Raw genomic sequence first — 22,572 nt, 5'->3', positions numbered from 1 at the left:
GAATCAGATAATTATTAGATTATCCTTAGTAACCTTAATGTACATTCAGATAGATTTTTGGCCTTATTTATATTTATATTTAATATTTCTAAAACTGTATTAAATTTATTTGAAAATTCTTAAGTTGAATATAAAATATAATTGTAAAATGAAATATATATATATATATGTATGTATAAAAATACAAAAATTCTTGTACTTAGAATCTAAAATTTAAAAGGAAGTTAAAACAAATAAATAATTATGTACAAATTGGCTTTTAACGCATTGAGTTTATTTTGATGTTTTTTTAAATCTCTTTCATATAAAATTTGTGTCTAACGATGCCACACATTCAACTATCTCTCAGATAAGGATCGTCCTTGCCTTCATTTCTTTTATATACACAACTAGGTCTAAGGCCGTAATTCAATTTGTTTTCTTCAATGCCATAGCACCTGACAGTATTTGTTTATACATAAGAGGTATACATTGTCATAACAATTTTATATATTTGACATAATGAATATTTCAGTTTATTCAGCAATTTTTTGTTATCTTCTTTTGTAAATTTTCTGTATACTTTTTTAAATTTATAATTCATATTATTTATCAAAAAATCAAAATTCATTTATAAATATATTACATAGATTATGTAGTACCTATGTAGATTAAATATACTGTAAAATATTCCAATACTAAAGTGAAAATTCAACTTTAAAATTAAATGTTATTAATGTAATGTTTTTTACTGTACTACTTTTGAATTTCTATTTGTGTCTTTACCTATTTTAATGCAGATATAAAATTTGTAAATTTTATTGAAACATGTTACTGCATAATATTACAATTTTATATTTTAAATCATTAAACAAAAATTAATAGTATGTACCTCTTTATATACACAGATGCCTTTCTGTCACATCAGGATTAACTGTCGGGTTGGTTTAAATGTTACTTATCAGACCCTTTCCCCTTGTACATTTTTCCCAATTTGACTTACTCTTTGCTTTGAGAATCTTATGTATTAGCATCTCGTAACAAAATTCATCATTAACAAATTTCAAAATTTGGAACTTGATTTCAATCATTTCGATATCATCTTATTTACCTTTATATAATTAAACGCAATTTGATCAAATTTCGAAGAGTTATATCGACTTATTCCTGTGCTTCCTGTTCACTGCATTAAGCTATCAAATATGAAAGCATGAGCACATAAATACGTTATATGCTCTATTTTTTTACATCATTCCAATAATTACTTTGTATAAAAAAAAAAGTGTTTACTCGCGTGATGTTAAAGATTATTCCATTTTTGAGTACTCAAATCCTTGAAGGTACATACACCATCAGACTATTAAATAGCTCTTTGTATCAACCTAACAGATTCAATTCTGGTTTAATAAATGTTTACAAAGTAGTGCGAGTTATAATAATCAAAAGTGAATTTTAATTTTAATATTTCTTGCAGCATTTTATAGTCACAGTCCCTCGTTTCTTTCATTTCCTAATATATTGTATAGGTACCACCTATCAATACAATTTCGAAGTATATTTGTTTGCCAATTTTTTTTTTCTTACATTTCATATATCTCTATAAATTAATCTTAAAAATCATGTCTGTTTTTCGTCGTAACATTTAAATTAATAACATAGCAGTACATGGTAGTAAATTGCATATTGAAATCTGTCTCGTATGATTCAGATTTAAATATAACTTGAGGGACTAAATATCATTGTGGGTCTTCTGTAATTAACTAACCCACTTCAAAGTCACTTTCAAGATGATCAGCACTTCATTTTATATTACTACATTTTTATAAGATTTTACTTTTATAAAAATTGCTGATTATTATTTGAATTAAATGAAGAATATGCTATTTTCTCTGGAATGATATTGCCATTAACAAGAAAAAAAATAACGAATAATATCTAAGTTCAACAACAAAAAGAATAAAACTTGTAGAATTGCTTATAAATATGTCGATGTACAAGCAAGAAAGTCATCTTAAGTGCTTAACGCCATCATGAAAGTAACTTAAATTTATAAACTTTATTCTACCTCTGCAGAATACTAGTAGTTCTCTCTTCTTTCATCCATTTCTGATTGCAGCTACTGATTGTGCGGCAAAATCACTGGTATAGTTTGCTGCGCTCCTGGAGGTGGTTGCGGCGGTAGGTATTGCATGTGCTGCGGTGGTATCGGTATATGAGGAGGAATTATAGGACACATTATTGGATAACTTGGAGCATGGCCTTGAGGAGGTGGTGGAGGATATGTGGGTTGTGGAGTACCAGGAGGATTATAAGTGCCTGGTGTGTGTGGTGGATTAGGATTAGCTGGGGAGGGAGTTTGACTTGGTGGTTGTTGAGCAACATGAGGGTGTGGATGTGTATGTGGACCCATGTACTGAATACTAGGAGCCTGAGGTCCTGGTGAATCATGATGATGATAAGGTGTTGCCATATGTGGCGGTGGTGGTGGTGCCTGAACCATGCGTACCATCTGTTGATATGCCGGTTGACCAGGATAAGGCACTTGGAATGGTGGGTGTAAAGGGGCCGGTGCCATTAAAGGTTGTCCAGTTGCCGCTACTACTTGCATCTGAGAAGCTATATCTTGCGCACGATGTTGCGCATGCATTACTGGTACTGAAATAATTAAAATGATATACAATTTATATTATTATTTTAAAGCAGATAATTCTTTTTGCAGTAAGTCATGTTGTAAAACACCTGTTAATAAATAGAAAATTGAAAATAAGATGTGGATACCTAGATACTGACCCTTCCGGAACCTTGTCACAGGTTGAGCCGGTGGTTGACTGAACGCAGTTGGTGGTTGGCTAGTCATTACATACGCTGGCATAACTACGGTCGCAGGCATTGTTGCTCCAGTGTACTGAGGTGTTTGTGGAGTGTGTGGTCTACTTGGTGTTGGTGTACTTGGAGATCGCTGAAAATAGATATTTAAATAATAGTTTAGTAATCTAAATGTTGATTACATTTGCTACTGTATAACTGATAGCTTACCGGTGTGAAAGGTTTAGTATTGGGATTAAATTCTTTAGCATTTGGATTTAATGTTGATTTCTTAAAAGCTGTTGTAATTTTATCAACAGTTGCTTCTTGAGTAGCTTGTGACACAGTGGTTGAATTTGTAGAAGTCTGTTGTTGTTGTGATTGAGAAGGACTTGTAGGTCGTAAAGGTAATGGACCTGGCGGTGGTTTACTGGTGACCACAGTTTCTTCTGAAACAGTTTGATTTTGATGTGATTGCTGTTGTTGTTGTGGAGGGTTTGAATGTTGTTGCTGTTGCGGTTGTTGCTGCGATTGTTGTGGCGATGTATGCTGATGAGGTGATTGATGATGTGTCTGAGTAACTTGAGGCGAAGAATGAGTATCTTGCTGATGTTGATGCTGCTGTTGCTTTCTGCTAACAGGTGGTGTATCTTGCGTTGATGTTTCTGCTAACTTAAAATCTGAAGCAAATTGCCTCAGTTCTGAATGTTGCTCTTCTCTACTACGTGGCGTTGGTACCTTTAACAATATATATATTTCGTAATTTTTGTATACATAAAGTAGATTAAATATAATTTGGAGGCAAAATATTACCTTTCTATGATCTGACTTATGTGAAACTATTTCACACCGTTGTCCTTCAACTGAATTTTGCTGTTGTAATTGACTATGCTGTTGATGTGATGATTGTTGCTGTTGGTGAGAAGTGGCAACATTTGTTTGGGGAAATGGTGCTGGTGGCGCTTTATCAGCTTGATACACCTGTTGTCTACCTGGTCGTTCACGTTTTTCAGTATTTAATTTAGATGAAGGTGTCTGTTGTTGTTGTGATGGAAAATTGACTTGTGGTACAGAAGGTGTTGCTTGTGGCTGTGATTGCTGAATCACAGATACTATAAATATAAATTTGTTTAAAATGTAATATATACATTTTTATTTCTTTGTAGATTGTAATAAGTAAATGATTTTTAATACCTGGTGGTGGTGGTTGTGTTGTTGGTGGAGGCACAAATGGTGGTGGAGGATTGTTGTATGTAACTACTACTCCACTAGGTGGCATTCCCATGTTTAATGATACCGGGTGTTGTACTGAAGGATGAGCGCTTTGCATTCCAATTGGCAGATTTGAGGTTGGGGGAATGTTCACATTTACATTAGAAGAAGATTGTTGACTAAAAACATTTTTATTGGTGGCTGTAGGTCCTGGTGAGGGTGGAGGTTCAGTAGATCTCATCAGCTTTGCATTATTCCCATTTTTCTTTTTCAGTGGAGGTGGAATATATTTACCTTCAGTGGGTCGTACCTAAAGTTATGATTAATAGAAGATAATTAAATCTACATTTTTTTAAACACGACAATGATAATAGCGAAAAAACTGCACCACAGCTGCAAATCTTTCCTCTTCATCACCATTTTCAAGTTCTAATCTTGCTTTGTAATTTGGTTGTGACTCTATTTCATTTGCAATTTCTGCAGCTTTTTGTTCTTGCTCTTTGTAATCTTTTGTATCTTTTTTCTGAAGTGGCAACGTATAAGCAGCCAAAGTTGGTTCGTATGTTGTTTGTACTCCATACTTTTGTTCATTTTTACGAAACATGTCATTGGCATCCCAACCATTCTAAAGTTGATTTCATATAAATACTTTTTATATGTACAGATATAAATATATAAACACATAAAATTACTCACTGTTGTGCCATCTAATTTTAAGTCATCTCCATTCATAGTAGCAGGAGGTGCATCCCATGGTTCCAATTCCTTTTCACCAATTAAACCATTATATTTACTAATAACAGTGTCTGTTCTAAAGGTATCACGTATAGCATAATCTAAATCAACATCCTTGGCAGACATAGTAATAATATCTTGTGGCTTAAAAATTAATTTTTCTACTACACTTTCCACACTAATTTTTCCCGAACCTTCTACACGATGTGCCATTTCTAAGACAACATCAAACTGGCTTGAGAAGGTGCGAAAAATACCTTCATATATCGAACCATTCAATGTTTGTATCTGGAATAATAAAAATTATAGTTTATCAAATGTAAAAAAATAAAGAAATTTATCATATTATATATTTTGTTAATAAATAAATCTATCAAAAAACTATTGTTTTTATCTCTTATTATATTTAAATAATGCAAACTTTATCTTAGCTATCAAATAATTTTAATACCTGTACAATATTGCCTACGTGACTGGTTATTGCATGCATGAAATGGGCATTATTATATACACCTTCAGCAGCAACACACTTTTCTTGTGGACCACGAGCTCGGGGTGATCTAAAAATAATATTATATTGATAAATAAATTCAGGAATATTGTTTTCAAATATCAACAAACAAAAAAATTTTCAAAAATATTTAAAATTTATTTCAGTTTAAAAATGATACATAAAAAAACGAAGAAGTATAAAGAATAAAAAGGTATACAGAAAACACAATAAAACAGAAAAGTACCTGTTTGTATTTGAACGATTCTTTCTTTTGCTATTCATTTTGCCACTCGACGAGGATTCTTCGCCAGTGGTTGATAGATTTCTGCCGCCGGTTTGTTGCGGACCTTCTCGTTTCCTAGTGGGGACCGGAATTTTGACTAATTTCCCAGTGACTACTTAACGTCAAAAAATATTTTCGATCGAATATCCCAACGCAGGGAAATACTGAAAATTTTTTTCTTCCTACTAACTTCTCGTTAGATATTGAAGATTTTAATTTCAAATCTTTTTCGACCTCAAAAATGATTGACAGGAGGTACTAGCTGCAACAACTACCAACATTCACGATTGCTTTTCGAGTCACGATCGTTTATAGGTTATGCACCAATGGTTATCTAAACACTCGTTTGCGAAAGTCTAGCGCGTGCGTGACTTTCCGATTTTGACAGATATAAGAGTGTAAGCAAAGAAAGCAGAAACACTTTGTACTCGAGGAGACGTACGGGGGAACACGGTCTGCTCGACACGCGATATCTTGCTGGTGCGTGACGTAACTTCGTTCTCTTTACGCAGGAAATCACCTTTATGGAATTTTTGCGTTGACGAAATTAGGAAACGAACGACGGTAGCCTCAAATAATGATTTCGGCCACGATATTATATTTCTATTTAATTAATCAACATGTGGTAAACGATAAAACTTAGCACAAGTCTCCTGATCAACCTGATCCCGGTGACTGTCGGATACAGTCGCCACCTAGTGAGAAATTAATAGAAATTCTGATAAAGATCATTCACAATTCGATCTTAAAGAACCTATTTTCATCGATGCTTATTCTTTCTTTTTAATGAAAATGCTTCTTTAATTATTTATAGTAACTCGCTTATATTTAAGGAAGATTTTTTTTAAAGATTATTTAAAATCTTATAAATTAAAATATATTTTCTAAAATACTATATATCATATTCAAATATACAATCAATTTAAAGATTAATGTATTATATATTTAATAACATTATTTTAAATCTCAATGAAAATATCTGTACGTATTTTTATCGTCCTTGTTATAAACTGCATGTAAACTTTGAATAATGTCTTTTGTTCGATTGGAAATAAAATTGTCCACTTGTCCCAAAATGTGCACACCTTGAAGTATCCACTCAAATCGCTTATTAATCTTTTCTTCTCTATCACTATGGACGTTGGAATGGCTTGTTATGATATTTGAAAGTTCTTCTATTGTACTTTTTTGTTCTTTTGCTAATATCTTGTCTGTTCCCATTATTATTATCTGATAAACGATTTATAATGATAAACGATTTTGAGTAATCGAAATACAGCATTACTTACCATAGATATTGCAAAAAGAAATAACAGTGTTTTCATCTTTTTTAAAATGAAATACATTTCATTTGTGAACTTACAATATTCTCAGTACACTCTAGTCAACGTTCTTACGTTTATTTGATATATGCCAGACTCTTATCGAATTTATTTCTCTTATTCGAACATTTCTTATTGAATGGCATGTGCTGACACTCAATAATTATTGGTATATGTAATATTAAGCAATACATTATTTCAAATGACTTAGCAATTTATTTCGTAAGCATAAATGTTATTTTATAATCATAATATTCTGTTAAAGGTTGTTTGAGTGATATTTACATCTTTGTCTTGTTATATTTACAGATTATTATATTCGTCGCAACACATTTTATTGAAATACGAATAGGCGAACCAATAAAACGAAAAAATGATAAAATTTGGATCAATCGTTCGCGACATGTATTTAACTTATGACTATAATACAGAATCTAAGAATAAACCAAAATAAATCATGTAGCATTTGAGGCAAAATTATAAGAAAATACTTTTATCAGAATTTTAATGCATTTCTTTTTCTTTTTTTTAAATGTAATTAATACGTTTTGAGCTTTGACATCGAAAGTTGTGATTATTCAACTTTTCTGAGCTGCGGCGGCCTGAAGTTGATTATTTAAATTCTGTGTTGCTTCCACGGCAATATCAACCGCTTGTTTCGTAAACTTTGCAAGATCCTCCTGGAGTTTTTCAGAGTGTTGGCTCAAAGATTTCGCGGCATTGTCGGATTCCCTGAGTATGGCTTGAACTCCTTGCTGGAACTTGGTCTGTAATTCAGTGACTTGCTGTTGAGCGTTTGGAATTCCACTACTAATGTCCTCGACGACCTTATTAAGTTTAACTTTAACGTCGTTCCATTGTTTTTCAAGTTCAGGGCTTTTATTTTTTACCTAAAAGAAACAAATGATATTTGATGAATTTTATTTTCTTCCTTTTCCATCTTTGTTACTTCAAAATGTCTTACTGAAAAATTACTTTTTCCGTAGAAACTAAATTCTTAAGTTCATTAGATTCAATTAACTAAGTATTTAATTAATTATTATACCTCCTCTGTAATGTTCTTCATGTACTGTTGGATATTATTAACGAGGTTGGTGCTTTCTTCTTTTATGGTTTTGACTACCTTGTCCTGACTGGGGATGTTCCATTGTTCTTGGATTTGTTTGCCTAAATTATTGATATTCGCGTATGCCTGACTGATAAATTCATTCAATTGAGAGTCAGGAGATGCTGGGGAATTTGAAGTGCTAGTCGGTGCAACTTTAGCTTCCGAAACCAACACAATGGCGAAAATGATCACAAGAGTACTTTTCATTTTTCTTTAATTCACTGTGAAACAACTAGAAAATAACTGATACGTGAGCTGCTCGAGCTACTACTTTTATAGGCAATTCTTATCGAGAGTGCAAAAGGGCACAGTCTATTATCTCACTATAGCGACGATGAGTTCAGATTTTTGTATCTCTCTTCGAATGCTTCCATTAAAATGTCTTGAAAAATTGTTATGATAACTATTAATCACTTTAAATTTTTTAAGAAGTTATTGAAAAAATAATAAATAGATATAGTATTAAAATGCAATATGTCATAAAATGCAAATGAACTTAACATTTATTATTATTTTTCAACAACATTCGCTATTATTTTTTATAACATATGTATACATAATTAGATGTGGATACTTTAATTTAATTTTCTATTAGTAAGAATATAATTAAATAAGTGCTGTAATATATTTATTAAGCTGTGAGTAATTATGTACGCTGATATTCGATTTTATAATATATCGAGTTAGAGTTCAAGATAAAATTAAATTATCGTTAATTTCGTGTCATTGCATTTGTATCCGTGATGATAGTACATCAGTTTAACAGAGAGATACTAAAATATATAAAAATTGTACATTTATAACTTTTATATTCATATTGATGTTCATTATCATATCTCGTTGTAATTAGTATTATAAAGAAAAAATGCTATATTACGAGACTGATCTCAGGAGGAAAATCTATTAAGATGCACGGAATTAATTAATCATGTTTTTGATCTTTAGTGTTAAATAGTAAATACAAGATATCTGATGGAAGTTACGTCAAGGGGACAAGGTCCTGCGGAAAAATTTACATCGATGCATTTGTTGATTCTTGTATTGCATGTGTACTATCGATGCCACGAAATCGTTTCTTCAAAGTCCACAAGAAACAGCTGGTTATCTGTACATGTATTGTTGATCAATAGAAGCCTTGACCCGTGACTATTTTGATTTTACTATTTGTAATACATCCGTGTACTTTCACCCGATTTTTACTTTACATCTTGTTCTTTGCTTATCTACTTCGTATTTAAAGTGTATACCACACATACTAATTAATAGTGATTGAAGGATATAAATTTTCATTATCATTTCAATATGATTTATATATTGTGTTAATGTATTGAGATTTATTTAATGATATTTCACGTTGCTAATGTAATTCCTCCTAAATGGCTAATTAAACATCGTTAAATTGCTAATTAAACATTAGCAATATTTAAAATTACTTTTGAGTAAAAACAAAAACAAATATCGACATTTTTAAGGGATATGTATGAATAAAAAATAAGCTATTGTTTATAGATATAAATCTTTACATTTTATTTTCAAAATTTGTGTTGTTTTGCGTTAATTGTACCATACAAATCATTTATTCATTGAAATACATGTTATTTATATTTTGATTGATTTAACATTTTTTTTTTTAAATCATTATTCACATGAAAGTTGATGTTGCTTCCAAGAAATATATTAATACACATACATATTCTAAATATCTTATGAGTGATATAATATTAATTAAAGTGTTATTTAAACAAAAAAATTTAATATTAGTATAGAAATGTTTCAAAAATTACAACACTTTTTGTTAAAGCCGTCATTGTTACTTTATGTATTTATGTGCATAAGATTTAATTGTATCGTTCAAATGATTAGTTATGTTTATTGTTCAAATTCAACTTTGAAGGATTTTAGTGAAATTTGTCTGACACTTTTTCTATTTCTTTTCGAATGTTTTCACCAGCTTGTTCAATAAATGATTTGGTTTTTGTCAGAGCATCATTCAAATCCACGTTCTCGAGCGCTCCTTTTGCATCATCGAATATTTTCTTCGCTTTAGTCATTAAATTATCATCATCTGGCGTCGGTTGCTGTGCATCTTGTGGTAAAGGACTGGCCTAAATAATAATGCAAATTGTGAATAAGAATTATAAGAATTTTTGATTATAAATCATTGTTAAGATTTAATTATATTCAATCTAATTTTATAGAAAATCTTATATTTACCTGCAGTATATGCATTAAGCAAACGATTAGAAGGATGAATAAGAGAAATCGTTTCATAATGTAATTGTTTTTTCTCTGTAAGATGTGTAGTCGAAAGAATGTGACAGTTTCTGTTAGAGAGACGGCAGTAAACTGATTTGAAAGCTTCGTGCGAAGTGTTAGTATGATAAAACGAATTAAGATCAAAGATCACACTAATAACCACTTAAGCCTCTTTACTTCGGTGCTATTTTCAATTTCGTTGTCGCCAGTAGTCAATGACGCAACACGTATGCTACTTCTTCTTAAACAAAATGAACTGCTCTCCAATCGAATGGCTGCTTTTGAGGGAACTAATTATTCCTCATTGCGTCATGATTTGCAGTTTTTATGGCATTTTATCTTTGTTTCGCGGAAATTGTGTAATCACCGTTTTTCCATTTCCTGATTTTTTGTAGGCAAATAAAGCTTACCGTATTTCATAAACTCAGCACTATTTCATTGTCTTAAACACATTATCATTACCGATATTAATCATCAATATATAAAAAGTTTCCAATTATTTTATATCTTATTTTTCAGTTAATAAATGTAATTATTCTTAATTTATATATCTTTTGGGTTTCGATAGCGGAATTTACAAAATTGTAAATTGTTTACAAAATTTAATCTAAAAGAAATTTCCCTTTTCTTTTTCCAATATTTTTTCAAAATGAATTTTTTATCAATTCTTCGAAATTCAAGTTTCTCAGTAAAAACATAATTATATTTAATAAATAATACTTTTATTTAAGCATATATACACGAATAAACAATTTTAGTACATACATTATTGTTACATAAATTAACTATAATAAGTAATTAAATAAATTTTAATAATCCTAAATGATCGATTGCATTTCAATTGATAATCGTAAGTTGGATTGTCAGATTTTCATATTCGAAAGTAATAAACTTTTATAATTGATCTCTGACACTATGAAAATTAATTTCAAATTGTATACCTTAAAATAAATTGGATTAATGGTGCTTATAAATCCAGTGAAATTTACACTATTTTTAAATAATATAATATAATATAACTATATAGTTTGATAGTAGAGGAAAACAGATATGGTTTCTTTTGCAAAAAGACATATAAGAATCTAACCCGCCCAAAGAAGGGAAATAACATTTACTGTTACAAATAATGATGACTTTACATTGATAAATTTAAATAGAAAAATAAAATTTTACAATTTTAAAATAGAGATTAACATTTTTAATCTGAGAGTGAAATCTGAGCATGAAAAGAAGAAGACCGTGTGAGAACATATTTCTAATCGGAATAATAGAAGTGATAATAATAATGTATTGCTATTTGATTGTAGGAAACGGAATAGCATTATTTACAAAAGATAATGCTGTTATTAATGATAAAGAAGAATCATACATTGTGAAGTGTAATTTGCAAAGTGATCTTTAGAAGTTCCGGTTGTTCCAATGAGTAAAGAAGGCATAGATCTTTAAAAAAACATTAATTAATAATTTCTGGTACAGAAAATGATGAAAATTAATTATTTTCATCAAGAGTTAGCGTTGTCTGAATGTTTGTTGAACTTTTTTCACTCAATGAATATTGTTCAAAGAATTTGTTTGTTGAAAACATTGTAACTAAAGTTTGCGAAAATTCAGAAGCGAAATATCCATTGTAAAAGGATAGTAAAATGTCAATACCTTCCTCTAAAACTGCTAGATACCGAAACCATTTTCCTTGAATGTAAGTTGTAAAATTATCGAATACCGATTCTATCTGTGTCATTGCTTCAGAAAATAAATTTGTCGTTTCCTCTACAGGATTTAATACATATCCATAAAATAAACTTAATATTGCTTTGTTCAACTGAGAAATTTCTTCTTCAAACTTTTTCATGATATCCAGATAACTGTAATCGGATTTAAGGTATCCAAAAAGTTTCTCAGTGTGATTGAAAAACTTTTTAATAGGAGCACTTAACTTATTTACACATTTGATAATAGGAGTAAGAATAGAAATCGATTTTTGTATTTCATCAATCAGTCCTTTCATATTCTCAGGATTTTGTAAAAATTCTTCGAAGTGCACTATACTAGTTTCCACAACTTCAGGTAAAGTTTCGCTAAATGTAAATTCTGTGAAAGAAATTGCATCTTCCGTTATATTAAATAGCTGGGTTAATGGAGATTTAGTCTTTAAATTTTGTTTAGCGATTAAAATAAAATGAAAGAGTTTGTTTAGTTCACAAAAGAATTCATGAACTATAGTGTCAACCAGATGTTCGTGGCCATAGTTCAAAGCCTCTGTTTCACAAGAATAATTTTTTAACTTTTCTATCAGAGATGCGTTTGATTGCAAATGAGATTCGCAATTTTCGCCAACCATCGAATTTACTGCTTGGCGCTTTGACAAATTCTTTAAGTTATCTGTAATATTCTAAAAATATTTAACTCTTAATAAATTTTTCTAACTTCATAATATAAATGATAACAATGACTAGTATAAAATAAAAATTTACCGGCTTTTTCTCTGCAGCCTCATCTTCAATCCTTGGGCTATCTTTACTTTCTAGTGATATGGGAAGAAATTGCAAAGATTTTAAAACAACGGGCAAATCACCTTGATGTAACACAGATAAAGAATTTTGTATTCCTTCTCTAATTCTTGTCGTAACATCTGTAGCAACAATTAATGTTGCGGTATCTAATACCACGTAAAACAGAAAGATCTTTGAACACTTGTTCTTCATTCTTCCAACTAAAACACACTTATTAATTTCGGTTGATGAAGACAGCTTCATATACTCGCAGAATTGATATCTTATTTTAGTAAAGTGCACGCACATCGTGCGCAATTTTAAAAATTAAGATTACTAATTGTGATAGCTTCGATTAAGGTATAAATTGACATGTATGCATGCACTTAAAAAACAATAAAAGAGCACGTATTTAATCCTTCAGTAATTACTTATATGTATAAAACATCGAACAGCAATTTCAAAAGGAAAAGAAAAGAAGGAATGATTTGTTATTTATTAATATCAAACATTTTTAATGTTTTTATGATTTTTATTGTACTTTCATATTTGTTTGTAATAATTTTACGATCTATTCTTTTTATTGATTTTACTGTGTTATGAAAAATTATTTTTTTATATTTCATATTAAACTCATTTTAAGAAAATTTAACATTGACAATACGATGATCTTGATGGAACATCGCAAGCAGGAACAAGTATTCGATCAATTCGAGATTTAAGTCCTTTCAGTCGTTCAATTCGTTTCGTTTCGCATTCAGTAATAGAGCTAAAAATTAATCACAGTTATATTTAGAAGAATTTAAATATTATTCTCATAATACTTACTCTTTTGTTATACTTGGGACATCAATGCCAAAATTATAATTTTTCGAAGATGATGCCGAATTAAAGTCATAAGGAGTATAAGTATTGTACGTGTAAACTTTTCCTCGTAAAGTATCATCTATCGATAACTTTTCTGATGGTGTTGAAGTAGTACATGGTATGTCTAACGAAATTGGATATTCAGTACGACGAGGTTGAACATACATATCAGAAACAATTCTAAAGTTTAACGATACAGGTATCTTTTCTTCCTTTGGTGGCGGTTTAGGTCCCTGAAATTATTTTAATGAATAATTATATGAGAAATATATCTTATTCGATTAATAATGTAAAATTAATAGACATTGATCTATGCCTCGATTTGAAAAGGGAATCGACGAGTTGTAACGCAAGGTTCACCGTAAGTTACTAGTTTAGCACCGTTGTAATCAAGGCTGTAACAATTTCCCAAAATACAAATTGAACAGAAGACTGAAAGCCACATTGTCGTTCCTGAATTCATATCGCTATATTAAAATTTACGCTTCTAAATACAAATGAACTGCAGCCAACGATTTTACTTAAATATATGTCGATCGTGCTTAATATATGTCCATTAAAAACAATTTCTCTTCCGGTTTGTAATTCTCAAATGTGTACAAATAAAAAAGAAGAAAATGTATAAATTTTTACATCTAAAAGTTTCGTAATTTTCGAACGTGCTCGTACAAAAGGAAGTATATAATTTTTACTTGCGGAAGTTATAAACTGTGAACATGTTTATAAAATGGTGAATGAAACACACGTACCATTCGTTAAGAATTTTAAATATTACTGTTTTATATCAGTCAATATGCACAAGTATAACATTCCATCTTAAAGTTTTGATAGATCGTTATTGGAACATTTTGAATGATTAATATTTCAACTTTCTAATATCTTCTTTTATTTCACAAAATTAATTTAATAATAGTGACGTTTAGCAAATATTTGATTCAAACTTGATACAGATCAGGAAGTAAATCAGAAGATACATGCATAAATAGAAAAAAGAAGAAAAATTATTAAAGAAAATTGTGGAATGCTTTAAATAGCAATGTGTTGTACATGCAGATATGTACATATATTATACTTCCTTTGCCAGAATCATCATGTTCTACCATGTGGTACTCGTACAAAAAGATTTTCTTCCTCCGCTTTAGAGAGTGTTTCACGAAGTGTTGATAGGTTCGCTTAAACCTCTAAAGTCGAAGAAACATTGTAAATTTCAGTATATAACAACGTCCAGGAAACATTACAAATTTTTATACTATTCTTTTTTTAAAGTTCTCTAAAATAGAAAATATTGTGTAATTTTACAAATTATTTTAAATTGTTGAAAGTATAACTATTTATAGCAAATAAAAATTGTCAAGGTAATATTTAAAGTACTGTTCGATAATAATCATTTTCACGAATATAAGTTATATTTTATTTAAATATTTTATATTATAATATTTTAATAATTTTTGCAATATATTAAAATATTAAATTGATTATACCATTGAAATTTTTAACGTATTTTGTTTTAAATAACATAATTTTATTTTAAATTGAGAGAAACAAAATAAAACATAGCAATTATTAAATGCTACTAGATAGTTGACAAATAATTAATTTATCAAAAAACTAATGTAATGTTTCATATATATTTATTCCAAGTTTAGTTGAGGAAATGTATTATATTATACTACAAATTTTTTATTCAGTTCAGATTATAAGGATTGCATTTTGTGTAGATATGTAAGAAAATTATATAATACAATATACAGTTTTAATAAATTATTTTTATATAACAAATTTGATGGGGTATTATAAGAAATAGGTAAAGAAAGAATAGGTACAGAAAGAAAATATAAAGTTAATATTACAAAAATTCATTTATTAGTAGATACATTAAATTACAGTGTATATTTATGTTGCCTAATATTCAATTTTTTCCAATTATGAGTATATTAATATGAATATAGTTTGCTTTTATCAAACTATAGACATTAAACATAATATAAACTCAGAGACCGAATATTATTTTGTTTAATAATTCACTTTGGACATGAATCAGATTTTGAATTCTGGAACTCTATATTTCTGTTTAGTTCTGTTATACGAGAATTGTATAAATTATCATCAAGATGTTTTTCTTGAACTATTAGTCTGCCTGGCACATAACCTGGTATTGATGGCCCTAAAGGTCCACATGGTTCTTCTTCACTGTTATCAATTTTTCTGTTCATTCCTTGGTTATAACTCATTGATTTTCTATATGTTGCATCTACTGGTGCATAACCCAAATCTCTGTAAATAACATACATATATTACATTTTTTTTAATATATAACATTTTTTCTATAAGTATTAATTATTTTTTAAATTATTAAACACACTTGTAAGTAATAAGACTTTCTGCCATTTGATCAGATGTTTCTTCTTGTGTTATACTTTCACGTTCAATTGCTTCAAGTTCTGCAAGTTTAGCTTCTTCTTGTTCATTATAAGAACCAATAACAACAGTTTTTTGCGGTGCTAATTTTAATTCCACAACAGGTTTATTGACTGTTACCAGTTTTTCTTCAGCGATATCAAGAATTTGATTTTCATTTTTTACATCAGCTGGTACTGTTCGGTGACCAAAGGATAATTTATCTTCTGGAACAAATTGTTTTCCTTGTCTATAAATTACATTTGGAGCACGAAGATTTTTGTATGCAAGAGTAAGAGAAACTGCATCTGCTGGCATTATTGGATATGTATTATGCTCTGGAGTTTCATCTAAAATATATACAATAATATTTGTTATATTTTCATATTTAACCAATTATAAATTATATTATAAATGTATGTAGAAGGTATCAAACCTATAGTATCATCAAAACAATCTGAAGATGTACTACTTGAAATCATCTTTGAAAATTGTTTTTGTCTATTTTCAGTATTTAAATTAGCATAGACCAGAGGTAAATTATACAGTGCAGAATTTGGTTTACTAAATGTTCCAAAATTCATATTTCCATACGAATCAGTTTTGTGTGTTCTAAATAATCTAGCATCAGAACTAGATGTAATCAATTTTCTGTTAGTTTCTCCAGTCATTGTATTTATACATATCTCATAAGGAACTGATGGAGGGCAGCAGACAAGTTTGCCAGGATATGCTGGTGTAACTTTGGTGTTTTCAATTATTTTTCCACTATTAGGTTCCATTGGAAGAGGATAGCATAAATCACCAATTGGTGAAAATCTGAGAATAAGAATTTGTCATGAAAATTTCTATGTTATTTCTAAATTTATAAATAATTTAATTTTCTTACAACATTATTTATTATTAGAAGAAAAGAAAAACAAATACCTGGGTACGATATTCCCATTAGAATTTATAGGATCCTCAGTGTTCAAAGTTTCTATATTTTGCTTTTTACAATTACAATCAGATTTAGGTTCATTTTGCTGTCACTGTGTGTAACTGAACTACTTTTACTTTGTTTATTTGAATTATTGTTACTGTGTGTATTTTGACTACTTCCATTACATCCACATGTGTTACTATTGCTACTTGACTTACTGCAAGGACTTGGGTTGCTGTCACTATATGCAGTTGCCTTATTGGCATTTTGTGAATTGGAACAATCAGTTTGGGATGTATCAGCAGTATTTTTTACAGTTGCTGCATCCTTAATTTCTTGTGGTGATACATAATATGTAGGTTTTGGTAGTTTTGCAGCTTTCACAACAACCTCACTACAAGTGCAAGGATTTGAACCTATAAGTAACAAATTCAATAAATAATTTTAAGTAAAAATTAAATTATATTATTAGAATTAATTCTTCTAATCATATACCTTGTCCCAATCCTCCACATGTACATTCTGGATTTTGTGCCCGAACTGCCGAGTACGCTATTGTCAGCACAAAAAGAATATTCAACACTGAAGATTTCATATTGATTAAGATCTTCTGTTCTGTCTTATTTTTCATTCTTGCAGCTTTATATATACGAAAAAATCTGAATTTAAAGATAGATTACGCAATTTAATAGCATATTGTATTTCCTGTTATTTTTAAAATATTCTAAAAACTTCCTGTATTTAAAAAAAGTGGACAGTCAAATCTTTCTTGCATAGTAAACATATTTGTTTAGATTTTTAAGTAAAACTAAATGGGTACATCATTGTATTGGTTGCGATTTATATTACGATATAATATGTTTAATGAATTAAACGTTGGACGTGATAATTTGATAAAACGGTATTTCCGTGTTACTTCCATGTTATTGTTTATATACATATCGCGAGACGAGACAAAAGAAATATTTCAATGGTTTTAGTTCCGTTTGAGATCAGTGAAGGCACATCATCTTTTATTAAGCATTTTATTATAAAACATTATTTTTGTAATTTAGACAATGAATACTTAAATTAATATTTATATTCTAATTACATAATAATATATTTACAGTTATATACAATACAATACATTTTCTTACATTTTGTTGAAAAAATCAGCTGCTCTTTGTCTCTGAAGGGGCAAATTAAGTAAATTATCAGTTAGAACAGGACCTTGGCAGCGTGTGCTATTATTTTTCAGTTCAAGATGATTTTCAGATTTTGAAGCTGTATTTATTTGTGGAGTACTGGGTGTTCTGATACCTATCAATGGTGTTCTTAGAGATGATGTTCTTCGTGGAGTAGGTGTACTTGCAATTCGAAGTTTCTGTGTAGCCAATCTTCTGGCTGCTGGAGACATAGTACTCAAACGATCCATAGTTGACCTTGGTGATGGACTAAAAAGAAAATAAAATAAAAATCAGAATAGATCTGTTAAATAATTATGTACATGATATTTATGTGATACTTACGTTGCTAATGATTTTCTTGCTGCTTCCAAAGCTTTGTTTTTCCTATCTCTGTGTCTTTCACCAGCTTTCTCTGCTAATTGTAATGCAAGCTGCTCTCTTTTTGGAGGTTCTGCCATTCTAAATGATGGCCCTTGACTTGTTCTCAATAAAGGTGTGTCTCCTCCATCTAATCTAAATGGTGTACCTTCTATCTGACCCCATGTCATTAAAGGACTGTCGCATTCTCCAGGTCTTGGACTTGGAGTTGCTACAAAACTAAATCCATTTATTTTAGGTGTTGGATTTCTTACAATTTCTTTCCCATCAACTCCAATTTTTCCATCATTAGCCTTTGACTGATTCTTTGCTAATTCATTAATAGCTTCTTTATTTTGTTGTTCGTTGAAAGGATTAATACGAAGTCTTGTATTTTCATGCACTACCATTTGTCTTCTTTTAGCCAAATCTATTCTTTCATCAGGAGTTAATTCAACCCCATCTGGAACATACATAATGTAATTTTTATTTTTGTAATTCCAACTATCTAATTGATTAGGTCTCTTATTATCATTTTCTATAGCCAAAGTATCTGAAGATTTATCATTCATTAATGCTTTTGAGTTTTCTTCAACTTCATAGAGCCAAGCAAATTTCAATTTTAATCTTTTCTCTGCTTCAATCATCATCTCCTCAAAACTTGCATTATCTTCACTCGTATGTGTACTCAAATATGCATCTAATCCAGATGTAAGTTCTTCCTTGTCCTTCTCTTTTGTACCTACATTCACAGGTATATCTTTTGATATTTTTGAGGATTTAAATAGTTCATCTTCTGATTCAATTTTGTTCATAGGTGTTTCAAATGTCGCTGGACTGACAGGTCTTTCAGTTGTTGGTCTTCCTGAACTATATTTTTCATAAAGTTCTCTCATTCTTTTTACATCATTTTGTTCTAATGCATCTAAATACTGATTTTGTGCTTGAAGCTTATCTAAATGCGGAAAGAAGTCTCTTTGAATAATTTCTGCCATTTTTTTTATGTATGTATCTTCATCTAAAATCTTTGGTTGCACTTTTTTTTGCTTTTTTGCTACACCAATTGGTTTTTTAAATACTGCTAGATCTTTCATATTTTTAGCTACCTCTAGAGCTTGGGATCCTGGAGAATTCATTATTAACCCTAAAAAATTATGATATTAATTATGATACTTAAAACAAGAAAATAAAAAATTTTAACAATTGGAATTAAAAATATTAATTAAAAATATATATATAAAGAAGTAATTAAAAATATATACATAAAGAATAGTGTATTTTACAGATTAAATTAATTGACTCTTACGTTTTAGAAAAGTGAGGTTATGTGCTGAAACGTTTCTTAAATGATTTTATTTTTAAATATTAATATTATATTTTTACTTCATATTCATTTTGAGGTTTAAACAAATTATTGTAAAAAGTTTTAATATTTTCATATCTACTCTCACATGCACAAATTTATAAACAATGTATAGACAAAACTTTGAACGAAAACACCACTTACACAACAATTGCATCTAACCAACGAATGGTAATACATTCTGTAGTTACATGTGGCGCCATTGTCTAGTAGAAACTAGAATTTAGTAAACTAATTGATTTAATTTTCTTTGTCATAAGAATGTTAATATATCATTTTACTCTTATCTATTTTACAATATTAGTGAATAATTATCAAGTATAATGAATTTCAAGAGTAATAACTATAGTGTAAGAAAAGGTTGCGTGTTATTGGCTCTCTTATTTGAATTGAGAATTATATAAACATATTTATTTACAAAAAAAAGAATATGACTAAAATAATAAATCACTGAAAGATAATTGTTATATTTTAATAATTTACAAAATTACTTATTATGTGAAACATAATTTGAAATATCTGAAATGAAAATAATAAATTATATGCAGTTTTTAAACTAAAAGCCATGAAATTTCAAATTTGACAGTAAGCTTCAATATTGAGAATTATATAATATGGTGTTTGTACAATAATAAAACATATAGTAAGTTTGACAAATTCTTATTACATTTTATCAATGGAAAATTAAAAAAAAATTTCAGGTTCATTCAATGTTATTACATCACGCAATGCGATAGAACGAGTAATTAAGGGATATAGAAATTCAACGGGGTGATCGACATACCGCACAAACACGGCCCTGGTTTTGGCCACTCAGTAAGTAGTCGAAGTGATATTTTGGTCGAGTTGGGACAGTGGGATGGGATATGATTGCCTTCTCGTATTGCCGTGGCTTGAGACATGGACTCTCGGAAGAAAAGAGGAAGAGAGACCGAACAAAATGATCCGAGAGGCTCCGAGGTGTTGGAAAGGCACGATGAAAGACATATGAGGATTCCAGCGGCGAGATAGGATATGCCTGCCGACTATGTTACAGCGAAAATCTTTTGAGATCCACCTCATGCATACTGCTTCTCTTTTACTATAGCTTTTTTCATAGAATTGGCGAATATGAAGTTGTATAGAATGAATGTTATGAAAACATTGACTCATTCGAATGACGTTAATTTAATAGATTGTAATTTTATGTTTTACAAGATTATGCAAAATGGTATGAATAGAATATGATTGAAAATATATAAACTGCAAAGTAAATATGGGCAAAATGTAACATAAAATTTAAACGAAGGATTGAAATTCTTGTAAGCTTGAGGAGCACGTGGTTCTGTCAACTTCGAACGTAAGAAAGACGTCCCTCTATTTACGACATAAGGTAAACTTCTTTTAGGTCTCCCGGTTCACGGTCAGTGTCTGTCTTCAGATACTTCGCTTGCTTGGACAATTTTCATGGCGCTAACAGATATGTCCGTCTTTCTTCCTGTTTTCTTCTTACCGTACATTTTTTAATAATATTAATGTTCATCATGGATTGCATCCGGAAAGTAACACGTACGTATGAAAAACAGAAAAAAGCGGGAACATTTGCCATTTTGGCACGAGGTTAAATTTACGATGAAATCCAATTTTAAATCATATTTGTTCCAAGTCACCTGTCGTCGTGCAATTAAGAAAGATGAGTCGACAGGCAGTCATCTACGTTCATTTTATTGTTGCTAATAAGACTGAAACGCAGGCTAATGACGATGCTCATTACTTTCCAACGTCAATTATATGTTATATTCAATAATTAGTTTCAGTTGTTGGGCTATAAATTTGTTATAGCTTCGGCTTTTAAATTCGCCAATCTATCTTTTTCAATGGAGGCACTGATTTTAAACTGAACATACGTTTGACTTCACTATTTTATTTTACATAAATTAGTTAAAAAACGAGAGCCGTTAATCCGTGGTTTCAAGATTTAAATTTAATACTTAAATAAAACGCGAGTCACATGGAGCAAAAGAAGGGCGGTGACGACGAAGAAATTTAAGAAGTAGACAGAGACGAAGGTTGCAGACGTAAAGCATAAACAGTCGAGGTGTGATTTGACGCGCACTCGGACTATCCAAGGCACATCTCGCTCGCTGAACGTACGCTTTAAGAATCTCGAAGAAGCGACCAACCCGATGGCTGGAATCTGTAAATCTGTCATTGCAGCCATATTCGTGTGGCTGGTACCGCAGGATATGAACTTCTGCTCGTCGTATACGCCACCGTCGTACGAGACTCTAGATCTACACGCTTCTCTTCTTTTGAGAGCTTTGCACTGAAACGGAAGCCTCGCCCTATCTCTCAGAATAACAAATGTTCTTTTTCTCTTCATAAAGCTGACAACCTGTAGAAAGTTATTTTCCTTTATTTTCTTCGTATACTAGAAAATCTTGAAGAAAGAATATTATAGTTACTTTTCGTCATTATTGTAATTGTTCCTGCCATTTAATGTATAAACTAATTTTCATTTTCGTTGGAATATCATGAAAAAACTTAGAACCAACAAAGAAACTATGTATAAAAGAACGCAGTCGTTATTCATCTAGACTTTTTAGAATTTTCAGTTTCTTCTTTTGTGTATCAATGGTTGGTTGAAAGTAGAGCGCGGTTCTCCCTGAAGGTTTAAAAACCGTTTGGTTGTATCAAACTGCATGGAAACTATAAAAGCCCTGGCAGTCGTCGCACGTATACGCAGTATTCCCTCTGGTAGCTAGCGATGACGGATTCATGGCCCGTAGGATAACGCAAGACCTCACCCTAAGATGTTTCGGTTTACGGATGCACG

General features: G+C 30.2%; 5 protein-coding genes across 6 annotated transcripts; all 5 read right to left on the bottom strand.

Moving 5' to 3' along the window:
* Positions 1-2,071: 2,071 nt before the first annotated feature.
* LOC108548053 (ataxin-2-like protein) lies at positions 2,072-6,192 on the bottom strand. Of its 2 annotated transcripts, none has more exons than XM_017900818.1 (9): positions 5,469-6,192; positions 5,183-5,291; positions 4,693-5,019; positions 4,385-4,621; positions 3,979-4,306; positions 3,598-3,896; positions 3,016-3,522; positions 2,758-2,938; positions 2,072-2,634 (listed from the first exon to the last, which is right to left on the bottom strand). In XM_017900818.1, the coding sequence occupies exons 1-9, from the start codon at positions 5,504-5,506 to the stop codon at positions 2,096-2,098; spliced, it is 2,565 nt and encodes an 854-aa protein (XP_017756307.1). In that variant the 5' UTR covers positions 5,507-6,192; the 3' UTR covers positions 2,072-2,095. The 2 variants fall into 2 exon arrangements, with proteins under 2 accessions (XP_017756307.1, XP_017756309.1); XM_017900820.1 differs by having other exon boundaries at positions 2,770-2,938.
* Positions 6,193-7,211: 1,019 nt separating this feature from the next.
* A4 (apolipophorin-III-like protein) lies at positions 7,212-8,209 on the bottom strand. Its single transcript, XM_017900830.1, has 2 exons — positions 7,875-8,209; positions 7,212-7,719 (listed from the first exon to the last, which is right to left on the bottom strand). The coding sequence occupies exons 1-2, from the start codon at positions 8,142-8,144 to the stop codon at positions 7,408-7,410; spliced, it is 582 nt and encodes a 193-aa protein (XP_017756319.1). The 5' UTR covers positions 8,145-8,209; the 3' UTR covers positions 7,212-7,407.
* A 3,473-nt stretch (positions 8,210-11,682) lies between these two features.
* Positions 11,683-12,895, bottom strand: LOC108548035 (uncharacterized). The gene is made up of 2 exons (XM_017900801.1): positions 12,665-12,895; positions 11,683-12,582 (listed from the first exon to the last, which is right to left on the bottom strand). Exons 1-2 carry the CDS (start codon positions 12,893-12,895, stop codon positions 11,683-11,685), a joined length of 1,131 nt encoding a protein of 376 aa, XP_017756290.1.
* Positions 12,896-13,330: 435 nt separating this feature from the next.
* On the bottom strand, positions 13,331-14,012 carry LOC108548034 (uncharacterized). Its single transcript, XM_017900800.1, has 3 exons — positions 13,866-14,012; positions 13,511-13,782; positions 13,331-13,451 (listed from the first exon to the last, which is right to left on the bottom strand). Exons 1-3 carry the CDS (start codon positions 14,010-14,012, stop codon positions 13,331-13,333), a joined length of 540 nt encoding a protein of 179 aa, XP_017756289.1.
* Positions 14,013-15,570: 1,558 nt separating this feature from the next.
* On the bottom strand, positions 15,571-19,720 carry LOC108548033 (uncharacterized). The gene is made up of 9 exons (XM_017900799.1): positions 19,701-19,720; positions 18,380-19,538; positions 18,008-18,304; positions 17,364-17,527; positions 17,014-17,284; positions 16,874-16,951; positions 16,383-16,765; positions 15,912-16,296; positions 15,571-15,823 (listed from the first exon to the last, which is right to left on the bottom strand). Exons 2-9 carry the CDS (start codon positions 19,528-19,530, stop codon positions 15,571-15,573), a joined length of 2,982 nt encoding a protein of 993 aa, XP_017756288.1. The 5' UTR covers positions 19,531-19,538; positions 19,701-19,720.
* Positions 19,721-22,572: the final 2,852 nt, after the last annotated feature.

The sequence above is a fragment of the Eufriesea mexicana genome, unplaced genomic scaffold, assembly GCF_001483705.2.
Source record: "Eufriesea mexicana isolate 0111107269 unplaced genomic scaffold, ASM148370v2 scaffold1358, whole genome shotgun sequence".
NCBI classification, from domain to species: Eukaryota; Metazoa; Arthropoda; class Insecta; order Hymenoptera; family Apidae; genus Eufriesea; species Eufriesea mexicana.
Note: the sequence above shows the minus strand (reverse complement) of the source record. Positions and strands in the feature narration are given on the sequence as shown.